General features: G+C 44.3%; 1 protein-coding gene across 1 annotated transcript; it reads left to right on the top strand.

Annotated features, from left to right (window-relative positions):
• The first annotated feature begins 287 nt into the window (after positions 1 to 287).
• On the top strand, positions 288 to 24,496 carry hs3st3b1b (heparan sulfate (glucosamine) 3-O-sulfotransferase 3B1b). The gene is made up of 2 exons (XM_010888651.3): positions 288 to 1,194; positions 21,197 to 24,496. Exons 1-2 carry the CDS (start codon positions 605 to 607, stop codon positions 21,813 to 21,815), a joined length of 1,209 nt encoding a protein of 402 aa, XP_010886953.2. The 5' UTR covers positions 288 to 604; the 3' UTR covers positions 21,816 to 24,496.
• The last annotated feature ends 3,248 nt before the right edge of the window (positions 24,497 to 27,744 follow it).

Genomic DNA, 27,744 nt, shown 5'->3' with positions numbered 1-27,744 from the left:
AAAAGTCAGTTTTTACACTACAGATTTGAGACCCCCCCCCTCTTGTAATTATACAGAATCCCGTTTAATATCTCTTTATCCAATAAGAGCGTTTAATCGTCTCCACGCCGCGGATCCCACGCGAGCGCCCTCCCACACTGTACTGTGATAGGTCCGTTTCTATCAACAAACAAGTAGTTATTTAACTCGCAGGCGTCAATTGGCCATAGTGATTGTCAATCACAAGTATGGGTAAGTACTCCTGCGCTGTAAAAGGTCTAGCCTCCGCAGAAGCCTCTGAACCAGCAGTTGCTGGAAGGTTTGAAGACCGTGACGCGCGTGGAGAGAGACGGCTGGGGTTTAGAGAAGCACCGATGTGTACCAGTCGTTCGTATCAATTTCAGTTTTCCTGATGTGGCTGCGGTGAAAACGATTGTCGCATGCAATGACTTTACCCCCGTGGATATTTTATTTGCTTTAGTTTATTTGCTTGCTTTATTTAATTGTTATGTGGTATAGATGAATGGCATGCGCTTTTTGCGTGGATACTTGAGGTGCCATTGGGGGTGAGAGAGTGGTTTTGGCAATATGTGTCACTGGAATATGGTATGCAACCGCAAGGCTTATGGAATATAGCCTGGTTTGTCACAATCTGTATGCTTTCTCATTTAGCCCGGTAAAAAAGAAATTCATTCTGCTCGGCATAATGTTTCTGCTCTGGGTATACATGCTTTACTCGTGCGTGGGCTACTGTGCCACTATGCCAAGTTTGGTGGTGGACAATTACCGGGGAAAAGAAACGGGGTCGGTTTCCGGAGTCGTAAAAAGGACGGAAAATAACGGTAGAGCGGACCTCATGTCCAGACTGCTACCTAGACCCCAACCCTGGGTAGATATAGAATCCGATTACGACGAAACATCCGTGAGGACCTCTTCCAGAGACTTGCTCAATAACGAGATAGACGCGGACAGGGGAGCCGAGGACTGGAACGAAATGAGAGTGGAGGGGCACAGAGCTCCTGAACCCGGCGCAATGTCAAGTTTTTCCAACGGCTCCGGGAGCAAGAAGCTGCCGCAGGCGATCATCATCGGGGTGAAGAAAGGAGGGACGCGCGCACTGCTCGAGTTCCTCCGAGTGCATCCAGACATCAGAGCGGTTGGAGCGGAGCCGCACTTCTTCGACCGTAACTACGAGAATGGACTGGAGTGGTACAGGTAAAAGAAAATTGACAATATGTTCTCTCACAATAGTTTATCACATTTCTTGTTCTTTAAAGATTTTAGGCTAGTCCTGGACCTATGCTTTATTACTGTATTGAACCATGGTTACCGAGAACCAGCGTTTTACAATAAATGATGAGAGAGCAGGCATGACCGTGGTGTTTATCCATGGCTGAAGTTCTTATAGTGGTCCGTAGGCATGCAACTTTATTTTCATGTCTAAATTGTCCAAACACTGCATTTTGGAATGTAACAATTGGTGGTTACTTAGCTTAATGGCAATCTTATTAATCATTAATTATAATAGAAAATAATTACATTTATTATTAATGTGTAATACATATAGGCCTAGTAGTTAGTAGTTTGGAACATAATCTGAAACACGCAATTGTTAATCTTATTATTAAAAAGCTATAGCAAACATATAATGAAATAATTCCCTTGTAATTGATTCGAATGTATAATGCAGACTCATTATAACTATCGGCTTGGATTAATACTTGTAGAAATATAAATACTTCATAATACCAGATATAATTAATCCAATGTTTTTAGTTAAGTTTATTGTGAATTAATGTTTAGGGGATAGATAATGTTATTGGCCATAGGCTTATGTCCATACAATAAATTATTTTAAGGCTTCAGCTATTTGCAATTATTCAATGAAGTTTTGGGTATTTATATTTGTTAATCTGTGTGCTAATCTAAACTCACATCATATTAGTTTAGTGGGAAGAAATGTATTTGTATTTATAGCTCTCAGTTTATCTGTTAGTAAGGTACGATGTGCCTGAGTGAAAATGCATGTGTGGCAGAGCCTTTTCCATGTGGTGCAGTGGTCTCTATTGGACACAGTGCCACACTGCAAGTTAACACTTTATTTTTTAGTGCTGTTATATTTAACTTTTGAAAATAGATCAATTATGACTTAATTGAAACATTCATATAATTCCCTTTCACATAGTCCTAGGTGTTTTACACAGCTAGAAAGTCTGGTCATTTGCGATTTGTTGATCGAGAAATTGTTAGGATATTATCATATTGGAAATAATTTGTCTTTGATTATCAATTATAATTGTTTATATTTTCAACTTTTACAGTAATATACATACATTTGTATTGTCAGTCAAATTACTATTTTAAATAGTATTTTAGTTTAAATGAATAATGTTATGCTTGAATACTTTCTAAATTAAGCGGATTGAGTGCTGTTCTTCAATTCAGATGCACCCGAAAAGAACAGTGATCTACAACACAATAGCACTGGGCTTTTCTGAGAACAAGACAAACAAAAACTATTCAGACTTAGTAGAGTAGCTAAATATTCTATGCCAGTAATGTATATGTTTTAACAGATAATGAGTAGGACTTAAATTAGACTAAGTAGGCTATTGTATTACTAAGAAAAACGTGGGATATAGACCAAAATTAGAATAATTAAATTGAAAATAATACAGAATCCATGCACCAGAATTATTTGAGCTGTTTCTTTTTCGATATTTGAAAATGTTTCTCCCAACCACTATCCCTGTCCTAAATGCTTCATGCAAAATTATTCATAAAAAAACAAGGAGCATAGCAAGTGAAAGTTCGATTACATATTTAGGCCAAAACATCTCGTTGGATTTAGTCTACAAAAGAGCCTATTCATTTTAGGCGTCCTGTTCAACAGGCCTGTAGTTATACGGTTGAGCAATGGTAAATCACATCAAATCTAAATCAGTGGAATATTATGTAGCCGCATTCGCTTAACTGTTATGAGTATCTTAAAAAAAATTTAGTTATTAAATGGAATACAATATTTTTGTAAATCACTAAAATGATTCGAAAATATCTGAAGACGATCCAGCGAATCAGACATAGGCCTATAGGCCTAATTCCTTCTCGCCTTAACCCCGGCGACATTGCTTTAGTTTAGTGCGAGTTTCAACCTCACTTGTCCCAGGCGCGGAGCAGAACTAATAGCTCATCTGACAAGTTGATAAAAAAAGACTTCTGGATTGCATGCCCCTCAGAATAACCGGATTTGCTGCAGTGTGTGAAGAGCCGGGTCGTTAAATATGCGAGGCGGTTGAGGCCCCCTAACAAAAGTAGACCTAGAGCATGTGAAATGAAAGAGAACACTGAATGAGAAACCTTGGTTTTCGGAGGCGGTGACATGGATTTTACTCAAATTAAAAACACTGTCTTTCGCCCAAGTTATTATTCAGGGTTTCATCTTGTAATTCTGAATTTCGTTTGCTAGCGGTAGCGTTGCCTAATTTGTTTAACTCTACACAGTGTTGGGCATTAGGTATACTATTACATGCTTTTATTTTCCATTAACCACATTTCCTCATAATCTGTGACATTTTTGGAAAGAACAAACACAGTCAAAAGTGAACATTGGCCCGGGTGTGATAACGGTAATGCAGACAACGATTGCAGTGGATTATTTCGGGTCGATGTTGCAACCCGCTCTGTGAGCGCTGTTTATTATGAAAACATTACGCGAAGGCTGCGGGTTGGAGCGCCCGGTGTGAGAATCCTGGAACCGATAAAATAAACACATGGACCGGCGTGGAAAACGGGTTTCTGATTGTGTGGCACATATAGGTAGAGTGGGACGGTTCTTCATTTAGTATTCTACAGGCTTTTCTGAGGCCTCTGGATATACTTCAAATCAGCTCTAGAAATTAGACCCTCCAGCCAATCCCCTCTTAGTCTTATAATTTCGTAGTACAATATTAATGAACAATATTGAAACAGTATAATTTTTTATGGAGACAATTAATGCTTAACACACAACACAGTTCAACTGAATAAAAAGTTTGTTTGAACTTTTCCATATTACCCAGTTATTCACAGACATGCAATGCCACTCCCAAATGTTATATCTGGGCCATGGTGTTTTGACAGAGACACAAAAGCCTCACAAATGTAGGTGTTGTTTTGTCTGTCCTGCTCTTGGGTAACTTTAAGCTCTGAAACTCACAGGATGGGTGCTTTAGCAGTAGGAAAAACCGGGCCAGTCAACCTGACCTAAACCCTACTGAGAGAAAACCAGCTGGCTTTACGTCTGTAGTGCAATTCTCCCTGCATGCTTCTCTTGGAAAGTTTAGATTTTTCTTCAAGAAGATAAACGAAAGAGAGGAAATGATAATCCATCCTTTTTGATGTGTCTAACTTTCCCATTAATGTCACATAGGAGACCGCAGACAAATCCAGACATTATATACAAAGAAGATATAGAGGAAGAGAAAAGAATGGAAAAGACAGTTATGTTACATTATAAGATCAAAGATGACAAGTAGGGTAATATGAATGGGTTAAGTTGTGGTTAATTGTTGTATGATGTGGAGGAATTTAAAGTCTTAAGCAACACCCTAAAACAATTGTTTAATGCTTTGATGGTTATTTGCACAATACTACTGTGCAATACACTTTTCAACTCCTGCTAGTTTGCACCATCTTTGTCTCTGTGGGCCCATGGACACACATTTAGTCCTGAAATTCCACCATCTAAATGCCGCCCCCGAAATGAATAGAAAGAGAGAAGAGGGACAGACCTCTGGAAATGTAGCACTGAATGTAGCACTGATAACGGGCTTTTTTGATTCTCTGACGTACTTAGACAGTTTTCATTTTGTGTCAGAGACTAACACATGATTCATGCTTTAGAGCCAGTGGGCTCTTTGTATCAGGAAAGAGACAGAATGGAAGTGAGGGAGGGAGAGAAACTAAAGTGAGTCATATCATATTGCAGACATTTTGAAATTGAATGAGGGTTAACCTCAAATGTTGTCATGTCATTCCAGAAAGAGATTACAAAAAGTTTTGTACCTATTTCTCTTTGAAGGACACAGACTCGTGCATATTTTAGGGACAGGGACATATTTTCTGACAGGGAGCTTCATATCTGCTTGTAGCCGGGAGTGTTTCCACAGGACATAGGTCCTTTCTTTACCTATTTTCTGCCTGGCTGTTGATTGAATGCAGTGAACGGAAAGTTTGTTTGAAATGTTTGTATATTGGCACTTAATTTCACGATTGAATGGAATCATTCCTCCATTAATTATCTGGCTTTCCAGCTAAAAAACCTACAGTGCAGATCAATTGTTCCGAAGTATCAAAGCATGGGAAAACCACGGTGGACCGTCTACCAAACCAAACGGGCTGACCTTTTGTCGCATCTTGGGATGTTTTGTGTCTATTCTAGAATTCTAATAGCTATCTCTATGGTAACAGTGTTCTACCTTCTAGAATGTAAAGTGAATGCGGCTGCATTAGTTCCTCAGGTTCTGTTAGCACCTGCCACAGTGTGGTGGGAATGCCAATGAGTTGGCCGGTCTGTTCACTTGGACTGTTTTTGTTAACTGCTCACAATGATTCTTTACACTTTTCACTCTTCTTTTTGCTGTTTTACTTTGCCTGACACCCTGTTGCCTCTGTCATGTTAAAGCTTTTCTTTGATCGTCCGTATTAAATGTACATTTTGTTCCCAACTCAGCCCATTTGTCTACATGATTGCAACCCTCCTTCGTTCTGTCAGTCGGTGGTGGTAGTGCCACTCTTTCCGTCTTCGTTTTTCATATGTATTGGTTCTGAATATGCTTTGATATATAATTACTGGGTCTGTGCTTTGCTCTCGTGTCATGGGCTCTTGTCTCTGCAGCCTGTCAGACCCGTGTAGCACTGTGCTGTGCTCTTTGGCTGCTCCTCCTTAAAATTGTATTTATGGTTTGACAAGTAGTTTTGAACACTTAGGGCTGTGAGGCTGCTTCTAACTTTAAAGCTATAGATATGGAATCTGTCACTTGTGTGAACGACTGAGGAAGAATCAGTCTACATTATACATGCTAACTGCATTTCTTATTATCATGTTCTCCCCGGCTTCTCACCATAAGAAAGAGAATTGTTGAGCTTTTGTTTGAACAAAAGAGAGAATAGCTGAGTTTTGTTTGAGCAAAAAAATTCTCTTGAGTTTTTGGCATTGCAGCTTTTTGTCAAGAAAATGAAATGGGTTTGTGCCTTGAACTGAACACTCTGAGAAATATTCATTCCTTTGTGGATTTGAACTCTATGTGGTTAATGACCATGTTGTGATGCTTGTGAGTTGTCACTTTTATTGTAACACATTAGGGATTAAGGGGAATGTTGGAGTTTCTCTGGGACTTTATACTCACAGCAACAAAGCCACCATGCCAAGTCGGGGTGGAATATATACTGGCCATGCATTACATAATGGGTTTTAGTTCACCGTTATGTAATTGGGATTCCATTCACTTACAGAGAATTATTTCAATTAATGTGGTAGATAAATTCAATCTACATACCTATTTACTCATAGCCAATTATTGTGAATCCAAGAGAAGACCAACATAGCTGTATTTTCTCTTAATCTGGCTGCTGTTTTGTTTACAGTGATTGATCAGAATTTATGCTTTAGTCTTCTGTTGACTAGTTGGTCTGAAATGGCACCATCCCTGAGCACGGTCTCTTTGTGGACCGTTGAACCTTGGAATCCCTTCACCCTGTGATAAAGAACCAAATAATTAAATAGACGTAATGGCAGCTTTGGTCAGCTAGCTACGGCCTGCTTAGAAGCTCCACCACAACAAAGGGACAAGTGGAGCATTGTTAAAAAGGGGTGCTTAAGACGGGCACGAATCCCTTATCAACCTGGAGATGGTTGCGGAAGTTGGAAGTTATCAGTGGGCTGACCGGTCCAGCCCCCCGCTTGCAGAGACCAGACAGATGCTGCTGTCCATGTCAAGGAGAGTTCCAGCTGGATGCCTCTTCTTTTAATCTCCTGACGGCAGGAGGGCTCCTGTTTCCATGTAGGTGACCCAACTCTCTGTCTGTTCTCTCCTCTCCACTGACCTCTCCCTGCTTCCTCTAACAGGCAGGCTGATTGGAACAAAGGCTACACGGCGGCAGTGCCACAACCTTCCAACTAACTTGACCAAAGCAGAAGGATGTCAGTTGATCTGTTTGAAACAATGATTCTTCCACGAGGACTTAGGACTTGGATGCTCACACAGATGACACTCCGGGCCCTGTCCCTGGGTCCTTAGAGAGATACTAGCTATTGATTAGTCAGGCCTGATGGAGGTGAAGCGTGGTAGATGGGTTAAGGGCCTTTGAGTGAGGGTCAGTGTTTCTGCTGCTGACTGACAGACTGTGTGCTGACCATCTGCAGAGCAGGAACAAGCTGCTGGACCTACAAGTCCCACTGGGTATTCACAGTCTTTTCACTCCTCTGGTCTACGCGGGGAAATATGGTTAGTTATGTTGATTAATGCCCGACCTGCAAAGATGATGCCCTGTCACTACAGCAAATCTGATTGGTTGAATGTTGACATACAAACTGGCATGGGGAATTAAGGGACCCACCTGTCCCACGGTAGGAAGTGGATTCACCACGAGGGATTGTCTGATGAAGTCACTGACAGAGCAGCAGCTGAAATCTTTGTTGAAACTTGAAACGGCTGCTATTAGCTTGATGGGAAAACTTGACAGTTTTAGCTTGACAGGAATGTTGACTCTGAGACGATCTGATACTTTGGCGCTGTGATGGCTTCCTGTATCCTTGCCATGGCCCTCCCTTCTACCCTCCACAGATCTGCTCCTCAGGGGCCAACATGACCGACCAGCCAACCGTACAGCTGACAGCAGGTTGACATCCCCTCCTCAAAGAGCAGGAGCTGCAAACATGAAAACAAGTCTCAAGGAAAGCGTTCCTCTGTGTTGGGTGAACTTCCCCATTGGTCCCACATGAGAGCGGACGCTTTTCTTTGTGGACAGACTTCAACCGTCAAACCCCCCCCTTCACACCCGGTTAATTCTCCCTCCCACCACCCCAAAACAACCCATCTACTCTTTTATGAACCCCCTTTCTTCATTCTCCAGCTGTGCGCTCCGCCTGTTGGCGAATAAGAATAATGTCACGTCGTGGAGTCCCCCCCCCCCCCTCCATCCTGGGCAGGTCTCGTTGCAGGCCTCAGCAACCACGAGTGGCCCTCTTGTTCCTTTGGTCAACACAGTAAGGGTAGAACAGGCCCTCGCTCCCAGCTGCCTAAGCTGGCATGGCCCTGGCGAATGGAGGGGAGATAAGGGAGGGACCGGTAGTGGATGAGGGGGAGGTGGGGTTTTTTTTTTTTAGCTGAAGAAAGGTAGCTTCATCCCCTAATTACCACTGGCTAATTGTGAAAGGGTAGCCTGGGGAGAGGGGAGGGGCATCCATCTTGCAAAGCACTATGGCAGCTCAGTGGCTCTGTGAGTGGCCTATTTTGAACTACCTAGGACAGGAGGGGAAAGATGGTCACCGCAGACTGGAACATCCTGCCGGAACAGTAGATAATGGACACTGAGCCTGCCAGGAACTCGGTGACACACACACACACACACACACCAAGAAAATAACACTTTAAAAACGCAGACTATTGTTAGCACTCATGGATACACTCTGGTGGAGGAGATGAGACACACGTCTGTCTGATGAATCATTTATGTACCCCCCCCCCCCATGCTGGAGTCAAAGCAAGACTAGAAAGCCGGCGATGAGAAGGGTTTCTGGAAGATGAAATGATCCGAAATGAATGAGAGAAGAACCTCTGATCTTCTGAGACAGTGATGTTATCCCCCTCTGTGGTATCTTCGCAAACATCACCTTGTGCCCAGTCCATCCCTCTGGGGTATCTTCTTATACATCACCTTGTGCCCAGTCCATCCCTCTGTGGTATCTTCTCATACATCACCTTGTGCCCAGTCCATCCCTCTGTGGTATCTTCTCATACATCACCTTGTGCCCAGTCCATCCCTCTGTGGTATCTTCTCATACATCACCTTGTGCCCAGTCCATCCCTCTGTGGTATCTTCTCATACATCACCTTGTGCCCAGTCCATCCCTCTGTGGTATCTTCTCATACATCACCTTGTGCCCAGTCCATCCCTCTGTGGTATCTTCTCATACATCACCTTGTGCCCAGTCCATCCCTCTGTGGTATCTTCTCATACATCACCTTGTGCCCAGTCCATCCCTCTGTGGTATCTTCTCATACATCACCTTGTGCCCAGTCCATCCCTCTGTGCCGTTGCTGATTTAGGCCCTATTTAACGAGGTGATAATTTGGATGTGGGAACACATGTCCCGGCAACACCAGGCCTCCTCCCTCCTGAGTTAACGATCGTTCATTGCTGCTAAATAAACACTGTTTGGCACATTAAAAAGAGCCCAGGGGTTTTTAGTTGGAGTTAGATGGGAAAAAAATACAAGCTTTCGTCTGTGCTTTGTTAATCATTAGCTTCATCGTTCTACCCTGAAACTATGGTCGGTCAGTGTTTTGTTGAGTTTGCCAAACCTTTTCCACATATCCAGAGATGAGCGAGTGTTGCTATAGAGGAGAAAAGGCTGGGTGCCTTGAGGAAAAGGAAGAGGAGATTTAAAGGCAGTCAACCTGTAACCCTTCTCCTGCCAACACATTTTTTTTCTTATGATAATTTATGTCTTAAAAAAAGAGATTGGATCGATTAACAGTGTCAGACATTGTAAAACAATTACTTCCCAAGCAAATAACCTTTCTTAGACTCTTTGACTTAAGATGGTTGTAGCTCGGCTTCTGAAATTATTTTATCCTAAAAAATACCACCCCCAGCCCCCACCCTACAACTTGTCCCAGGTATTAAGTCTGGAAGGTAACTATTAGGGAATGTGTGGAGCGGTGAGGGGGAAAGTGACAGTTAGGTAGCAGGGGCATGGAAACCCCAGGGGTGTTCTATTCACCCTCAGCCATAAAAGAGCACAGCTCATTAGGAGCCCTGCAGGGACTGGTGTCTCACTCTACGTTCCCTCTCTCTTTCCCTCCCTTTTCTCTCCTTTCTCCCTCCTCTTTTCCTGTCTGTTCTCTCTCCTTCCTTTACCTCTCTCTTTCCCTCTCTCTTTTCTCTCTGCTCCTCTCTTCCCATTCATTTTATCTCTATCTCCTTCCTCTCTGTTTCTCTTGTTCCTCTCTCCTGATCCTCAGGTTCTCCTCCCTCTGTGCTCACAGGAGTGAATATTCCTCAAAGGAGTGACAACAACTCAGCTCCAAGGCAACCAAGCCGTCTAAACCCAGGGCCCAAACACTTATTGACTCTTTCCAACTCTGTTTCTCTCTTTCTGATTCTCTTTCTTTTTCTCTCTCTCTGTTTCTCTCTGTTTTTCTGTGTCTGTTTTATCCCTCTCTGTAACTCTCTCACTGTCACTGCCACTCTCCTTCCCTCTCACTTTCTCGCTCTTACTCTTTACCTCGATATGATCTTTATCTTTTCGCTTACTTTCTTTCTGTGTTCCTGAATTATAAATCTATGGTAGAACAGGATTCCTAAATGAATATCAGTTCCTAACAAAAATATTCAGAGAAGTCGTTTTGACCTGTACCTCTGTGAGTGCAATTCGACTGACTGTCATTTGAAGGTTGTTTCCATAAGTGAGCAGAGTGGAGTAGTGATAATTGCGCAGGGAACTGGTTAAGAAATCCCAGGTGGAAATATGTCGATTTACCCAGCAGCCCCTTTACCTTGGCAAATCTCCAACAGACCATTTGTATTATGTGTAGAAGAAATACATACAAACAAGATACAGACAGGACTTGAATAATTGTTTTGTTTTTCTTATTTAGTGAAACAACTCCCTGATAAAATTGCAGGACAGAACATGGAATAGAACAGCAAGATGTCAGGGAGACAGACTGAAGAAATATTTTACTTTGAGATAGTTTAAATCCATAAACAAATGCTGAAGTAAGCTGGCCATGACTTATACATATTTTGCTGGCTGGGCCAATTTCTCAAATGTCTCTTTCAAATTCTCTTTTTTCTCCTTTTCTATGAAATGGCTTGTCTTTCTGGCAAAGGGAGAGGATCTTGTTTCGCTGCAAACCATGAGGCCCTTGCTAGAGGCCGTAGAGGGCGAAAAGAGAAAACATTTGTCATCATGCTCCTGGCTGTTATCCGACAGCCCAAAAGAAATAATCAAACCCTGGAATCATGCTCCACCACTGACATCTACTCCATGCGATAACTGCTAGTTCACAGCATCAGAAAGGGTTAACGACATGGGCCCCGGCTTGCTCACTGTACTTAATGGCAATTATCTTGTCGTCGGGATGCGCCGAGATATCCTAGCAGACAATATCTAGGCTGTCATCCAAGATGGAGCTTTAGAATTGCCTGAGGATCCAGCAGACCAACAACACTGCTGTCATTCTTCTCCTCACAAATGAAAAGTTTCATTGTCGCTACTGTTCCTATTACTTCACAATGTGTCTAATTATATGTTAGCCAGAGAGGCAGGTTGTTTGTAAACCATTAACCCACACCACAGCTGTACTGTCTGTCACTAATGGAGGAGAAACACACATACTCAGTCAGACACACGAACACACTCACACACTGAGACGTACGGGTACCTGTAAACTGACTGACAGGGAGGAAATCCCCTCTCTTTCTTTCCAGCTCACCTGCCTTGTGGAAGTACTCATGCTGTTTTGGATGACAGCCAGTTTAAACAGGATGCAAACCTGTGTGTGTGTGTGTGTATGTGTGTGTATGTGTGTGTGCGGGGGGGGGGTGGGGTGGGAAGCTGGTGACATGTAGGTTCTTCTTAAGTCTGTTTCATCTTTTATTCACCTCAGGTGTGTTTAGATCCCTCAGTGGGAGTGTCTACAGCTTCTGTTGCACACCACGCTCAAACACATGCATGCATCCATATTTTAGGAATCTCTATCCTTGTGGGGACACAAATCTACAGTAATCTCATTAACCTCTGGGGGGACTGACAAAAGGTCCCCAGAAGGTAGATGCATTTCTTTGTGTCTTACTATCCATGTCGAGGTTGTTCCCACCAGGTTATTCCAACATAACCGCACACACGTCGACGGAAACACAAAGACACGTGGACGGAAACCCATAACAATCCATATCTCTCCGTTGTGCATTTCACTGCTCGCCCTATCATGTCTCACTACTGAATGAGTCCTCGGCGTGCCCCGCCGGTGGCCGGATTGAGCCGTATCACAATGATACCGTCACGCTGAGTCCTCATGGCTGCTGTGAGTGGCCGACCTGGAATGCGAGGCCTCCTCAGGGGTCACCAGCGGTCTGCTAACACCTTTAACAAACACCCAGAGCAAACACACACCAAGCCACTGATCACAGAGGATTACCAGCGCTAAGCAAACTCAGGGGCCAGTGCTATAGACCCAAGCACTGGATTGCAGCAATTGTGTGTGTGTGTGTGTGTCTGTACATGCAAAGGATACTAATCTGCGCAGAGTTAATTTACTGGTCAGCATTGGCTCATTATTGCAGAGTGAGTTATAAGCTCTCCTGAATAACATCCAAAACAGAGTGAAAATGTTTAGCATTAAGAATCACCAACAGAACTGTGAGGAATTGTGAAATGATATTGCCATTTTGGTATGCTCCTTGTTCCTCCGCCCGGAAAGTAGCCCCTCCCAATGTTTTATTTACGCCACAGAGCTGTTTCTCCTTGCACCGCGTCCTGTTATTAACACTGGGTAATTCACTCTGTCCGGCCGCAGGACGGAAGCTCCATGTGGTCTCTCAGAGCAGAAGTGTGCCGTGCTCGTACTGGTGTTTTTGCTTTCAGAGGTGCTGAATTGCAACTGATGAACTTGCAACAGCCCATGTAGCAAATTCTGACTTATTGAATTGAGTGATTGGAGTGTGTCATGCTGCAGAGATCCCAGCCCGGCACAAAGAAACCACTATGATCTGGAGAAACGGTTCTGCACCACCTAACCTCAGTTAAGTGTTTTCAGGGCTGAAACAGAGAGAAGGGTTCCACTGTGGTTGCATTCCAAATGCCTCCCTGTGTACTTCTCCACAAGGCTCTGGTTTACACTAGTGCCTTATATGTGTAATAGGGTGCCATTTGGAAAGCCACAAAATCTCTGAAGCGGGCGGTTACACTATTGCAGTGTTGGTGTGTTTCTGACACTTTTGACTGAGATACAATCCCTCAGTCTTCTTGGCTCATTTCATTTCTGTTTATTTATTCTTCTCTGTTGATGTCTGATGTTCCCTCCAAAAAGCCGTACGGTCTTTAGCCTGAACTAAATCCAGACCAAAGGGCCAGACATGACCACATGGGCCAGGCCAAACTCACAGGCGCTAGTAGTAAAAATGCTTGGATGCGAATGCACTTTTCTGGCATTCGTTTTTTTTCTCGCTGCACTTCCAGTGAGGTGTGGTGTTGTTTGGGTTATCTGTTTACATAAAGGCATGGGTCAGTTGTTTTGAGAGTGTGGCTTCTAGCAGGCCAGGCTGAGAGAGGCTTAGATCCACAACCAGGGCCCAGTCAGTCAACCCAACAACCAGCCAGGTCCGCATTCCTATGAGGCTATGTCTGCCTACATTATTAATCACCCCCCCCCCCCCGTCAACAGACAGCACCGACGGCCCCTTAAAGTGTATGTGAATAATGTGTGTCTGTGCGTGGGTCGCATGTGTGAATAATGTGTGTGATGCCTGTGTGTGTGTGTGTGTTCCACCATACAAACCAAGAACTTCCATAGATCCAGTGACACACTTTATTAAGTGATGTCTATTAGCCTCAGGCCAGGATGGAAACATAGGTCAGACTGGAGGCTTCATCCCAGGGCCTAATGATCTATTAGTATCAAATTGGCTTCATCATGCAGTCAGCATTACTCACTTACTAACACTCACAAAGGAACCTATACCATCCTCTCATCTCCTTCAGTGTGGCTTTATTGTAGTGTCCCTTCCACTGACCATCACAGGACCATTTGTTTTTACTTACAACCAATGCCTTGTTTTGCGCTTTAATATGTGAGGCTGTAGGCTCAGTGGGCTATTTCAAAAGGGGGAAGGAGGCCTCTCCTATTGGCCCATCAAAAACAGACAGTATGGAAATTCTTTCAGCACTTAATAGTGTCTTCATAATGACTTTATTTACCAGACGGTGATTCGCAGGCTGTTGTATTCTTTCATATTAATTGAACAAAAACATAATAATATAATCTCCATAGAATGGATCATTCATCATCCATGCAGTGATTAATTGTGTTCATGAAAACTTCTCCTCAGAGTCCAAGTATCCACAACAAGTGTGTCTTATCATTTCAGAACAGGACCACCATTAGAATACTTCCCGTACCACTTTTCAGACCTGACTCACATTCGCATTGACAGCTAACAGCTTGTTGGCCAGTTTTCGAGGGGTTAAATAGGTCTAATTCACTACAAGCGCTACACTTCATGCCCAGTGAAAGAACAAGAGGGGCTCAAGATGCTAATCGTCTACAGCAGAAGAAAGACAAGTCAATTTTTTTTTTTTTTGCGGAGGACGTTGTGGCTACATTTCTCCACCACTCCTGTTCATCTGAAGAGCTTTGGTGAGAGGTTGGAAGAGAAGAAAGAGAGCCTTTCAATGCTTCCTCCCCCGTTTCCTCCCTCTCCCCTTGTGAAGTGACACTTAGCTTCTCTCAGATCTTCCGGCTGGTCTCTGATTGGTTGGCTGGCTGCCTGGAGACTGCTCCTGATCAATAGCCTGTAGGGCACTGGAAGAGGAGATAAGAGTGTTTGTTGTGGCTATACAGGAAGTGTTTAAGTTGAGAAAGTGCTGCAGTCAAGTGTTGCATCCACTGGGCTGACTAGGGACATTCGCCTTTGACGTCTTTATAGTTCTACCATCATAATGTACGTGTGACTCCTCAACGTTTGTTGAAACCAGGCTTCGTTATCCAATTGTCCTTTTTGACTACAATTGTTTTATTTAGATGAACAAGACTTGGTGCCAGATTTGGGAGATTCTGTAAACAGATGAAGAGAGCAGTTGCCGCGCCCCACCTTCCGAGGTATCTCGGGACGCTTCAGTAGGAATCTCGGGATGCTTCAGTAGCCGAGGGGACCGATACTCCCCTCGGCTACTGAATTCAAAACTCAGCATCTTGCTTTGCACAGCGTTGTGTGTAGCTCAGTTGGTAGAGTATGGTGCTTGCAACACCAGCGGTTGTGTGTTTGATTCCCGTGGGGGACTGGGTCTGAAATGTATGCACTTATCGCTCTGGATAAGGGCTTCAGCTAAATTGCTTAAAATGTAAATGTGGGATGAGCGATGCCGTAAGAAGTCTGTTTCTGTAGGCCCTTCCAGCTCCATAAACCGAACTGCCTTTGAGAAGCAACTAACAACATCACACTCACACTGGCAACAAAACAATTCTACTATCATCAGCAACAGCCCTTATTTGACAGAGAGCGCCAAGTTAGTAATCAGGTAAACAACATTTTCAGTGTGCTTATATGCCTTCCAAGTCAATGGTCCAGATGTATCGCTGTGCATGCACGTGTTTTTCAGCACGAGTAAACTCGTTGCCAGTGTGAATCGAAGATTCTATTCACATTTTATGTTCGTATTATTAAAATGTAATTGTGTTCACGACAAATCATGTAGTCTATAGGCTTGTTGCTCATAGCTGTTCACTGGCTTTATTGTTCAAAGTCTAGAGGCGGTTGAACCCAGGAGGCTTTGGTTTGTTTTCACTTCTCTTCTCAGGGTTTATTTGAACAGCTCTACATCTGAATCTTAGTCTGTTGGTGTTGTCTCCACTGGGAGTACGTGTACACCTCAACATAAGGTGTGTGGCAATCCCTCCTGTGCCAGGACGAGAGCTACCTTGATTTCCTTTTAAACAAATCAGTTTTACATACAGGGAGAGAAATACAATGAATGTCTCCTGTATCAGGCAGTAGACTCCAAACAAGGAAAGCCATAACACAGTTTTTTTTGTGAGATGAAAATATGTTTTTGCTAGCGACGTTTCTTTTTAAACGAAAGAGAGGCAGTCTGTTATCGGCCAATCAAATATGATCGGAGTTAGAGACAAAGGAATCCCCTGTTCTACTTGTGTCTATCTGCGTATCTGGTTTGTGCTCTTTTGTCTCAGATGTGGGCCCTTTTAAACGCAAGGCATGGGTCCACTACAGTCACCTGTTTGAAGTTGACATGTGAAGTGGGCTTCTGCTTTGTGTCTTATCACAGTTTTTTTGGGATGCCTTTCTGCTTAAAAATAAAACCCTCAACTGGAAAGACCCTCAGGAAGACAGGATAAGAGCAGCAACTGGAACATCCAGTACAGACCTGCTTTTGGACCTTCTCTGTCAAACTGTTTGTTCTGTTAATGTGAAAAGCAATCTTTCCAAACCAGAGAGGTCGCGTTTTTTTACTTTCTGTTTTTTTGTAGCTATAGATACAGAGTTGTCTTTACATGAGCAGAACCTGCTTCCAGCCTCTTTTCCCTCAGTCTCCTCCCTCCTGCTCTGACTCCGCCCTCCTGCTCTGACTCCTCCCTCCATCTCAGTCTTCTCCATCTTGCCCGTTTCATCCATCCTGCTCAGACTCCTCCCTCTGGCTCAGCCCCCTCCCTCCTGCTCAGTTCCCCCCTTCCTGTTCAAAGTCTCCTCCCTCCTGTTAAAGCATAGTTGCTTTTAAGTTGAGTATACTATACACACTAATATGTTAACTTAAGCATGGCACAACAAATAGTCAATTGATTTTCAGCAGGTGAGTTACATACATACAGCCATTTAATAAATTACATATCGAACTTGAACGACATGCCAGCAAAAGTAAATTGATATACATACATTGGCCATTATTTGGAAGGTTATGTGGTAGTTTAACTACAGAAATTACATCACACAAAACACAGAGCCAATCCCATGCATAGACATCATTTTGGTTGTGCTATGGCAATGGCCTTGTTACAACAGACATATATTCCTTCAGATATTTTTGCAATGTTTGTTCCAATCGAAACATCGTTTTTTTTTTCAGAAATAAATGGAAGACATCGGCTTTATTGTCATGTCCATCAAATTGCTTAAGTTTTCAGACATGTGTGAGGTAAAGACACAAACAGGAATATATGTGTAAAACCACATATGGGCACAACATGATCCCATCCTTTAGCTTTGAGAAAGGGGTTTCATGCGGTTTGGGCAGGCGGGGGTGTGGGTCGGAAACTCTGTATCCGTAGCAAAGAGGATGATAATCCCTGTGTCATTTTGTATTGTATGGAACCGACAGCACAGATTGATGCACGTTGTTTGGTGGAAATGCTTCTCCACAGAGGAGAGATGGGCAGTACTCTCCAGATCTCCTGGGTAGTTCGGCTGTCTCCGGGGGGTTGCTTGTGTGATCTGGGGGACAATCTCTTTGCATGCGTTCCACTCCAGAGCTCTCCAAAAGCTCTTCTCACTCAAAGCTGAGAGTGATCGAGAAGTGCTTCCACTCAGTCCTCAAAAGACACCCAGGCCCCATCCCTTCACCCTCCCCATACCCCCGCCCCATGGCCTGGCCGCTGCTTCCTTCACCGTGCCGCCAAAGGACAATGCCCTTATTTTGAAAGGAAAGCAAGGAAAAAGAGAGATTCGTTGTCACGGAATTGCCTGTTTGCTGACAGAATCTTTAAAAGCGCTACCTCATAAATCAAAATAGAGCATAATGGACATTGTTCCTTCCAAGGGCTACCCTTCACACTGAACAGATCCCCTCCTCCCCCTCTCCTCCTCCCCTTCTTCTATACTCCCTTCCTCCCCTCTACTTGTTCTCCCCTCTACTTGTTCTCCACTCTCCTCCTCCCCTCTCCTCCTCTCTTCTACTCACATTCTCTGCTCCTTAAGCATTCTTCTAGGAGAAGAGTGAGTAAAGTCAGAGGTGGTGATTTTTATTGAGGGACAACTTTGGCGGGTCTTCTCGCTGTCTCTCTGTAAATCTTAACCTCCTATTACCCACTCTCTCTCTCTCTCTCCATCCAGCCCAACCCCCCCCCCCCCCCGACACTTGAGTTCACACGAGAGATTCACAAGGGATTTGATGAGCTAGGATCAGCATTATCTATCAGCAAGCACATTCCAGCTCAATCTGTTTCCTAATTCCTCCATGCACCATTGTAATTTAAATATCGGATTAGAACCTGAGTTCTAGGCACTTTGTGCTTGGTGTTAGCACCATGCTAGTCATTCAGGCAGTGCATTTTGGCTGACATTTTAGTACCACACTAATGACTCATACTGTGTATTTTGGCTGACATTTTAGTACCACACTAATGACTCATACTGTGTATTTTGGCTGACATTTTAGTACCACACTAATGACTCATGCTGTGTATTTTGGCTGACATGTTAGTACCACACTAGTGACTCATGCTGTGTATTTTGGCTGACATGTTTGTACCACACTAGTGACTCATGCTGTGTATTTTGGCTGACATGTTAGTACCACACTAGTGACTCATGCTGTGTATTTTGGCTGACATGTTAGTACCACACTAGTGACTCATGCTGTGTATTTTGGCTGATTGGTAGGGTCATCTTCCTTTCAAAACATTCCAAAAGGGAATTTTAACATAATGAGGAAACTGCAACGTGTGTGTGTGTGTGCATGTGCAGGTGTATGCAGCTGCCAAGGTACTGCTCTGTGATTGGCTGATTGTGAGGAGGTGTAATCCTTACCACTATGTATCCTCGCATACAGAGGTTGTCAAAACATTGATTTTAAAATAGTACATTTGATTTGTGGCCTCAAATGATGTATTTCAAGTGTTTGGATCTCACTGTTTGTATGTGTTTGGCCTCCTCTCTTTTCTTTACCCTGTAATAATGACTTTGCTTGAGAAGAGATGAGTCATGGTCTTGCAGCACAGAGACGGTTGGTGCACCCCCCCCACCCCATTCTGTTTTTATTTCAATAAGCTGTTAATGAGCTTTCAGAAGCAGCCATGGTTCTCTTCCCTCCGCTTCCATCTCTTCTGAAGTGTCAGCAATCAGGCCGATATGATCATAATTAGATCACTTCAGCTCGTTCCTGAAACGCTCTTGAAACTACCACACGTATCAGCCAACAGATTTCCATAAACCATTTTGCTGGTTGCCTCAAATCACCCTCTGCTTTTCACGCGGCGTTAATTTCACACCTACCTCTCTCTGCCTCTGTATCCATATGTGTGGATCTTTCAGAAAGGCAATTTCCACTCTAGAATGTCTGGTGGTGCCTTGAAGGAGAGCAAGCCTGTAGTACATGTCAATGAATAAGCCATGAGATGCAGTGGTTTTACATGAACTAGATTCTAGAGCAGAACTGAGGAGCACGTAAAAGTGACGCAAACCTCGATTCAGAGTGGTTGGCCTGGGTCCCTGGGACAGTCTGCTGACAGACGCCCTCTCCAGCCTCGGTGCCTCTTTCAGCAGTCAGGTCCGTGTAGACACTCGCGGTGAGATTACACCGTGCCGGGACAAGGCCTTCTACAATGGCTGTGTGACTCTGGGCCAGCATTACCACACGGAGCGATCCCCCGCGGGACAATAGGCTAGCAGGAACTCTTATCTTTGGGAGTGCGTTCGTCCTGACACTCTTTCTGTCTCTCTCTGTCTCCCTCTTACTGTTTCTCTGTCAATCCATCTCCTGTCAACAAGCGCGCATTAGCGTGCGTGAGTCCAAGTTCCCGTATCTTTGGTTCATTAGCAGACCCCCTCACCTCCAGCTAGCGGACATCAGAACCAAAAACACATGTGATCATATTCAGACATCGGAGACGTTTAGGGTTTCCTGCCAGAGGCTCCAGGTGGCTCTCCGCCAGCGAGGGAAAGGGGATCCATGACCCGGTGTCTGTCAAAGCCCTTCTTATCGCCTCGCCATAATCCACTCCCTGTGATTGGCCACCCTTTCTGAAAGCCAAAACCACCTTGGCAGCGGAAAGCACGTTCACTTTTCATTCAAAACTAGTTGTTCTCAAATGCCTCGAGATTATGAGTAGGTTCTACGTGTAACTTATCCGTCTCACTCCCTCTACCACAGCCGCCCAAGCTGGCTTGGCCCTGTTAAAAACATTGGCTGCTCTGAAACAAGTTGCGTCTCCTTTCAGACAGCTCCAGGGCTTGTTGTTGAAACACTCCTCCATGGGCAAGCCACAGAGGGTTCTAGCTGAGTAGGTGAGGGGCAAATTAGTCTGTGCTTTGCTGCCTAAGTGGTTAATGGTGTAAAGAGGCTAGGTTGATTTAGATTAAGCCCTGCCCCACTGACCATTAGGGTAGTTGCTGCAGTACACACAGACAGACAGAAAGAAAGAAAAGACTGGGCTTTTGTGTTTGATCAAATTATGAAATTTAAGGTTATAAATTATAGACAAACACGTCAAAATTTGATTGTAAATGTTATGGTGAATATTTACTGAGTTGGTAAAACAGCAGTAAAAAAACTGAAGTATCACCACATTTCGTATGTTAATGTCTATACCCTCTAGGCCAGTGGGTGGCAGGTGCCCTAAAGGTTAAGAGCATTGAGCAAGTACATAAAAAGTTGAGAAACTGTTGTTCTGCCCTTGAGCATGGTAGTTAACTCAAATTGATTCAGGATTGCAGCCAATGATGGCTGATCCCCCGGCGTCGGTCCCATTCTCAGAGTGTGTCCCAGGGAGTGTGGATATGCCACAAAAATGAATCCACATAATGGCTATAATTATTTTCAGGGTATAATGTTTTTCAGTGGGGACGCTTTTTCTTCTGCTAGAATAATCCGGGGACACCATTTTCTTCCTGTGCTCTCCAAGTGGAATAACATGACGTTAAAAGTGTTTTGATCTTTACAATGATTAATAACCTTAATGCCTTACATTTTCGTCTCTCTTGAAAAAATATTTTCTGACAACCCCACTGCAGTTCCCCTGTGGCCACGCTTGGAGTCGCGACCCTGACTTTGAATACCACTGCTCCAGGCTGTGTGTATGTTTTCAGTTAGTGCTGTTTATGTTGGAAGGCTGCCTGAAGTAATAGGTTGTGAGCCCTGCAATAAGGCCAAGTGGTCTTCACCAACTGACTGGCTGACTCATTGATTGTAGAAAACAGTCCTCTCCATCTGGTTGATTACATTATGCGCAGGTTTCTTGTACTAACCCAGTCTGTCTCTCTCTGTCCTCTCTCCTCTCCTCAGGGAGTTGATGCCTAAGACCCTAGAGGGACAGATCACCATGGAGAAGACCCCCAGCTACTTTGTGACCAGAGAGGCGCCGGCCCGGATCTCCGCCATGTCCCGGGACACCAAGCTGATCGTAGTGGTGCGGGACCCGGTCACCAGGGCCATCTCCGACTACACACAGACACTGTCCAAGAAGCCCGACATTCCCACCTTCGAGAGCCTGACTTTCAAAAACAGGACTACGGGGCTTATCGACACATCCTGGAGTGCCATCCAGATCGGTATCTACGCCAAGCACCTGGACAATTGGCTGCAGTACTTCCCCATGGACCAGATTCTGTTTGTGAGCGGGGAACGTTTGATCAGCGACCCGGCTGGGGAACTGGGCAGGGTACAGGACTTCCTGGGACTCAAGAGGATCATCACAGACAAACACTTCTACTTCAACCAGACCAAGGGCTTCCCCTGCCTCAAGAAGGCTGAGGGCAGCAGCAAGCCCCACTGTCTGGGCAAAACCAAAGGGCGGACCCACCCCAACATCCACCCGGAGGTAGTGCAGAGGTTACGGGACTTCTACAGGCCTTTCAACATGAAGTTTTACCAGATGACAGGACATAACTTTGGCTGGGATTGATGGATGTGAATTTGGGAGGACACATGGTTATTTTTCTCTGTAATTCAATGAATGGCAAAAAGAACATGGGAGAAGTTGCTATATATATGTAAAATGTACAGAAATCTATTTTATAATAATTTATTTTATTTCTAAGCAATTAATTCACTAAGCTGCCTAACCATATTGTACATACATAACATCTGGCCCACGTTTTGTTTTTTTACATTCCACATTTAATTTAATTTGTATTTACTCTTCCCTTAACGGTCCCTCATGTCTACTCAGTGGAGGTAAAATGTAATAAATGGTTAACTTTCATGTTAAAGGCACCCTCACACCCTTTCCAGCACGCTTGCTCTTTATCTACATTCACCTATTAATGTTCCACCCATTCCATCGTTGTGTTTCATTCAAATGAGGTCCTTTCAGTTACCGCCGGTTACCCGCATCCGCATCCCATTACCCTTCTGTCCCATTGGTCTAACCAGCTGATCTAATGTCCTTTCCACTCAATACCTGGTGGATCAATAGGCCTAATTGCTTCTCATTGTGCCAGACATGGTTAAAGTATATGTCTGGCCTTCCTCTTGGAGAGCTCTGACAGTCTGTTCTAATGAATGGGCTGTCCATCAGAGGCCTATTTCTGACCGCATCATATAGATAGGGCCACATGTTGACGTGATGCTAATGGGATAACGTTACTAAGGCCCATCGATCTGGGTCTCCGCCCTGCTCCCAGGCCCTGTTCAAAGCACTGCTGGCTCGTAGCCAGCATTCAATGGTTGAATAAAATCCCAATCAAATGTGTTCTGAGAGACGTTTGGGTTGTTGAAGAGATGGGGGAGTTGTGTCCTGATAATCTTCCTGTCTCTCAAAGTGTGAATATGATCCCTTCCCTGGATGACTTCACAGAAGACGGGAGAAATGTTTGGGATATAACTGGGGAGGTTACTCCGGGTTGGGGTAAGACCATCAAGTACATGCTCGCACCCCCGTATACATATGCCTGATATAGAGCGTGAAGGTACATATGACTGGAACAACACAGAGCTCTGAAACATGTCATCGTTACATAGGATTGGCTGGCCCCGGATTCCGATTTTAGACGGTACTCTACTGCTAAATCGGTTCACTCTAACAGTGCAGTTGGGCCTTGGTCTAAAGTTGTGTCCCATGCAGGGAATGGAAAGGCAGGAGGATGGTTTCTAAAGGGATCCGCCACAGAACATGACCGTGATCCTAGTCAGACCACATAATGGTCAGGTGATACAGTTTGTCTCTCACTCCATCATCCTAACATCGTTCCTTTTATTGTTCCATATTGGATCTCAATTCTCCTCAACTGCTTGCCAAAAAAAGTTTTTTTCCAGAGTAGGGAGCTCAGATATCAAGTTACCTAGCAACACACAAGCTTGAATCACTGTCTGTTGTTCTTCTCCTATTGTTGTTGTTTTCTTTTTCAGTGCTTCTTTGTTGTTGTTTATCTTTCTACTTGAATTCTGGATATGCAAGAGGGAGGAACTGTCTGTAGTTATCATTTGGAGGTGTACATGCCCAAACCTTTGTGGTTTGTGGTTACTTCAAAGCCATTTTAGTCTGATTTAAGGCTGCTTCTGGGTCCTAAATGACACCCTGTTCCTCTACAGTGTGGGCCTGCTAATTCTGACAACGGCTTTGGTCAAACATAGTAGCCCCATAGAGGGAACTAGAAAGCCTTTGGCAGGCAGGATCCAGAACAAATGTACACACCCTACCCCTACACACTAAAATCCTTCCAATCAAATGCAGAGCTGAAAGTGTCTGTCACTGACTATTGGTCATTGAAAATGTATAAAAGAAGGAATATTGTATGGTACTTATAAGATACTTAAGACAATGGTGCCTCTAAACCGTCCAGTCCAATGCAATTACCAAGCGTCTGTCTTATTTGAACTGAGTCAGACAGTTATAAATGTTTTTGTTTTTTTACATCAAACAAGTGGATGGTAGCAGTGGCGATAAGGGGATTTTACTGGTCCCTTATTAAAACACAGTTGCATTTTTGCCTAGGAATTGTTATGCCTCAATCTCCCCCTATTGTTCTATAGTGCAATAGTAATTACAGTAACAAATAATGGCCCTTGTATTTAGCAGATAAACTCTGGGAATACAAGCTATCACATTATACATTTGGAATAATGTCACTCTTTTCTCCCTGTAATGGCTGGAGTAGGGGAGACTGGGGCAGGTCACCCTGTTACACACTCCCCTGGTCTCCCCTAATGCATTGGAATTTTGGTCTTGTTAATGTAACTAAAAGAGTATGATAACATCCCCAATGGCGCTCTGTCCTCTATTTAGTGCATTCCTTTTGACAAAGGCTAATAGGACTCTGGTCAAAAGTAGTGCACTAGAACGGGAATACTGTTTAATTTGGGAGGTAACCGTACCAAAAGTTTGCACTCATGGTCACAATCCATGCCGCATCCATTATGGTTGAGTTTTATTCAACCCTTTCAGAGATGGAAATGTTATTGATGTTTGTCTTATCCCCATCTGCATACCATATGGTTTATATGTAGACGTTTAGCAGATTCTATAAGTATACAAACGAAAAAAAAAATTTAAATTGAGTATTTTGTGGTATCATGTACATCAAACAAATTAATTTTACACAGTGGAAGAGCAAAATGGAACAGATGTTTATAGATTATTCAATACTGAGCATTCATACTTTGTATGAAGAAATAAATAAAAAGTATATATTTTACCAACACTCGTAACGTCAAATTTTCCACGTTTATTTTTTTTGAATTTCAGTGACTGTATATTTCAAATGTCAAAATATGAAAATAATTTGAAAACGTAAAACATGAACAATCTTGTCAGGTGAAACGAGCAAGAGAGTAATAATCTGTGTTGCTCTCTGCTTGATATACGAAAAGTGCTACTCTCACTGTCTAGCAATTACAGTAAATACGCTAGTAAATACTTCTTCCTGAGCTCTCAGACATTTCACAATTGAATCAATGCTAGTTTTCCCATGGTGTACCTTTCCTCTGAAATAGAGGCTTTCTGGGAAACGTCTCATTAATCGTAGTCAGAGGAGGTCCACATACAGACAGAGGGCATGCTGGGTGTGAATGACTGCTTGTGCGAGGATTTTGTCCGTGTGTGTCTGTGTGTGTGTGTATGCAGATGCCTGTATGTGTTTGTACATTAGAATGCATGCTTGTGTGTTCGTGTGTGTGTTTGTTAGGGTTTAATGAGAATGTGTTTTATTGGATGTATGCCTATGTGTGTGTTTGTGGAACTAGTAGGCCTTTGTGGTTTTGGGGTGACCCGGAGCAGCGTGGGAGGTTTGGATCTTGTGTGGTGGGTCTCATGTCTGTCGGAAATACCCGCAGGTCCACACTCTCACCCCTCTGTGAAAAAGCCACACTTTTCCCTGGTTGGTTGATCAGACACACCTCTAGACCTCCCTGGCTGTTTATTTACAGGGATGTTGTGTGTGTGTGTGTGTGTGTGTGTGTGTGTGTATGAAACACCTCCATGACTTAACAGGGCCCCATTTACCATCTCTGAGCCGTTGTTTTCAACCGTCAGAACAGTGTAAATTTAAGCCCTGTAACATTCTTTAATATTACCGAAATACTGTGTTTCACAACTTTATCAAAACACAAAGTATCGTTTTTACCAGAAATCGCTTTACCTGTATATGCAGATAATTTCATTGGGATCGCCCCTTTCTCAGCTATTCGCCTTTTAAATGCAATATTTCAACCTGCGTGGAATCTGTATTTTGTACGGTCAACTTGGTTAAAGTTTACACAGAAATGATAGCTGTCACACTGAGCTGTTAGCACTGTCCAACATGAACAGTCAAGAGAGTTTTTAAAAGTAAACCGGGAGAGAAAGAATAAAACAGAGAGGGAGTAGGACAGACAGCGAGAGAGAGAAAGGGAGAGATTGAGGAAGAGAGAGAGTGTGAGAAAGGAGGAGAGCTTAATCACCTGGGATACATAATGTACAGGTATGGCCTAGGGCTGTGTGAAGGACTCCCTAAAACCTTACAAGTTGATAGTGTCCTTGTCGGGGCACTCCGGTCAACACGCTATGCAGGGGGGAGGTGCCATTTGGGACACGGTCCAACTGTGAAGAGCAGGTGGCAACTACCACAGCTTGTCTCCACCCTGGAGAGCTGCATCGCTGCAGGCTGTTGTTCCACATGGAAAACTAAACTACCCACCATGGTGGAAGAGCACTGTACTTTCCAGTAAGTGCTCAGTCTCACTGGAAAATTCTGAAGAACGGAATAGCATAAACAAAAGACGACCCAGAATGAGGCGGAAGACCGCAAGTCAATCAGCTGCAGCCCTCCTCCCCGTCTTCCTCCTTCAGTGCCAAGGCAGTGACACGTCGCGAGCTGAGCTAGTCCTCTCATCTCAGTCATCAAGACTAACAGACCTGGAGGATGGCTGCGGTCTAACGAGGGGCATGGTGAACGGCACACCGTAGAGACAGGGAGGAACGGAGACAGGGAAGGGAGGAAAAGGGAGAGAAAAGGGAGGGTCTGGAAGCCAAACAGGATGCGGTTGTGTCGGTGGGGAAGGAAAGCGCTCACCTTGGCAGAAAGCAGTGGTTGGAGCTGCTGTAGGACTCTCTGTCTGCTGGTCCACGTTCAGCTTCCTCTTCCTGCTCAATCAGAGCCACCCTCATAAATGAATCAGGGAGGCCTGTATAAACCATTAAAAGGGTTCATAACTTGATGAACGTGATTATCAACAGACTTGGGGGGGTGGGGGGAGTGGCATGGGATCCGAAACACCACTCTATTGCCCCGTAGTGCCAACAAAGTGCAGGGAATAAAGTGGGCTTTAATAAGGCTGGAGACTGTCAGACGTCGGGAAAGGACCGCCTGCCAGGTCTTCATCATCACGGAGGAAACATTTAGACGGGTGTAATTAACGTTGGAGCTGGAGAGGCAGAAAGGCGGTGTGAGTAATTGCGGCGTTCCCCAGGAGGCTGATGGCTGATACTAACAGGCTGTCGTCACCGCTGCCCTCCGGGGTCGTTAAGGCTCGCCCTGATAGGCTGCCGCCGCTGTTGTTGTTCGGAGGTTCTGAGCTTTAGATCAGAGGATCTCAGCTATTCACCTGGCAGGCCAAGACACACAAAGCCGAGCCCCAGCCGCCCCCCCCTCTCCTCCTTTCACTCCCCTCCCCTCCCCTTTCAATTCCCGTCCTCCCCTTTCGCCAGTCCCCTCAATCCTCAATCTCTCACCCGCGACCCCCGCCTCCCCCGCCCTCGTCTGCAGTGTGGGTTGCTATACGCGGTGTGTTTGATCTTATTAACTTCAAGCTGCAAAGCAATTGCACAATATCCAAACAGCCTTGTCACAATGGATGGAACACGGCCATTGGCCTGCAGGGGTCCATCAATAATTCAGCCCACTGGCCCTGCTATCCTTTTAAACCTTAACATGAAGCCAATATCTATATGAAAGGAAATGGGGGCTGCACGCCATCCAAGCCCACCTCAACAGCTGGCTTAGATTGATCTGTGCCTGCTTCTGTAAAGAAAGAAGGCCACGCCCGTGTCTGCCATTTATTCTGTTCTACAGAATTGCTATTTATGATGGCGAGCATAAGCATGTTCATTCCCACTGAGGAAAGAAATGACTAGGGGCTGTGAAGGAGTGAACGAGAGGAGAGGGATGAAGAGGGAGTCTTGTTCCGTGAGATGAGTTGTTCCATTCAGAGGAGAGGAAGCCCGTCTTCTCGTTTAATCACTGCAGGTATTAGATGAGATTAGCTGGCACACCTGAGAGGAGGCGGGATAATGCCCAACATGTTCTCTACGCAACTCATTAAGCCATGCAGGGTTAAAGGGCTTTGAATGACACTGCAAGATCATTAAATAACACTTGGCCTCCGCTGGCCTGAGCCGACCGCAAGTTTTTTATCGT

Source organism: Esox lucius, chromosome 5 (assembly GCF_011004845.1).
Source record: "Esox lucius isolate fEsoLuc1 chromosome 5, fEsoLuc1.pri, whole genome shotgun sequence".
Taxonomy (NCBI): domain Eukaryota; kingdom Metazoa; phylum Chordata; class Actinopteri; order Esociformes; family Esocidae; genus Esox; species Esox lucius.
The sequence above is the reverse complement of the archived record's forward strand: the minus strand, read 5'-3'. Positions and strand labels throughout refer to the sequence as shown.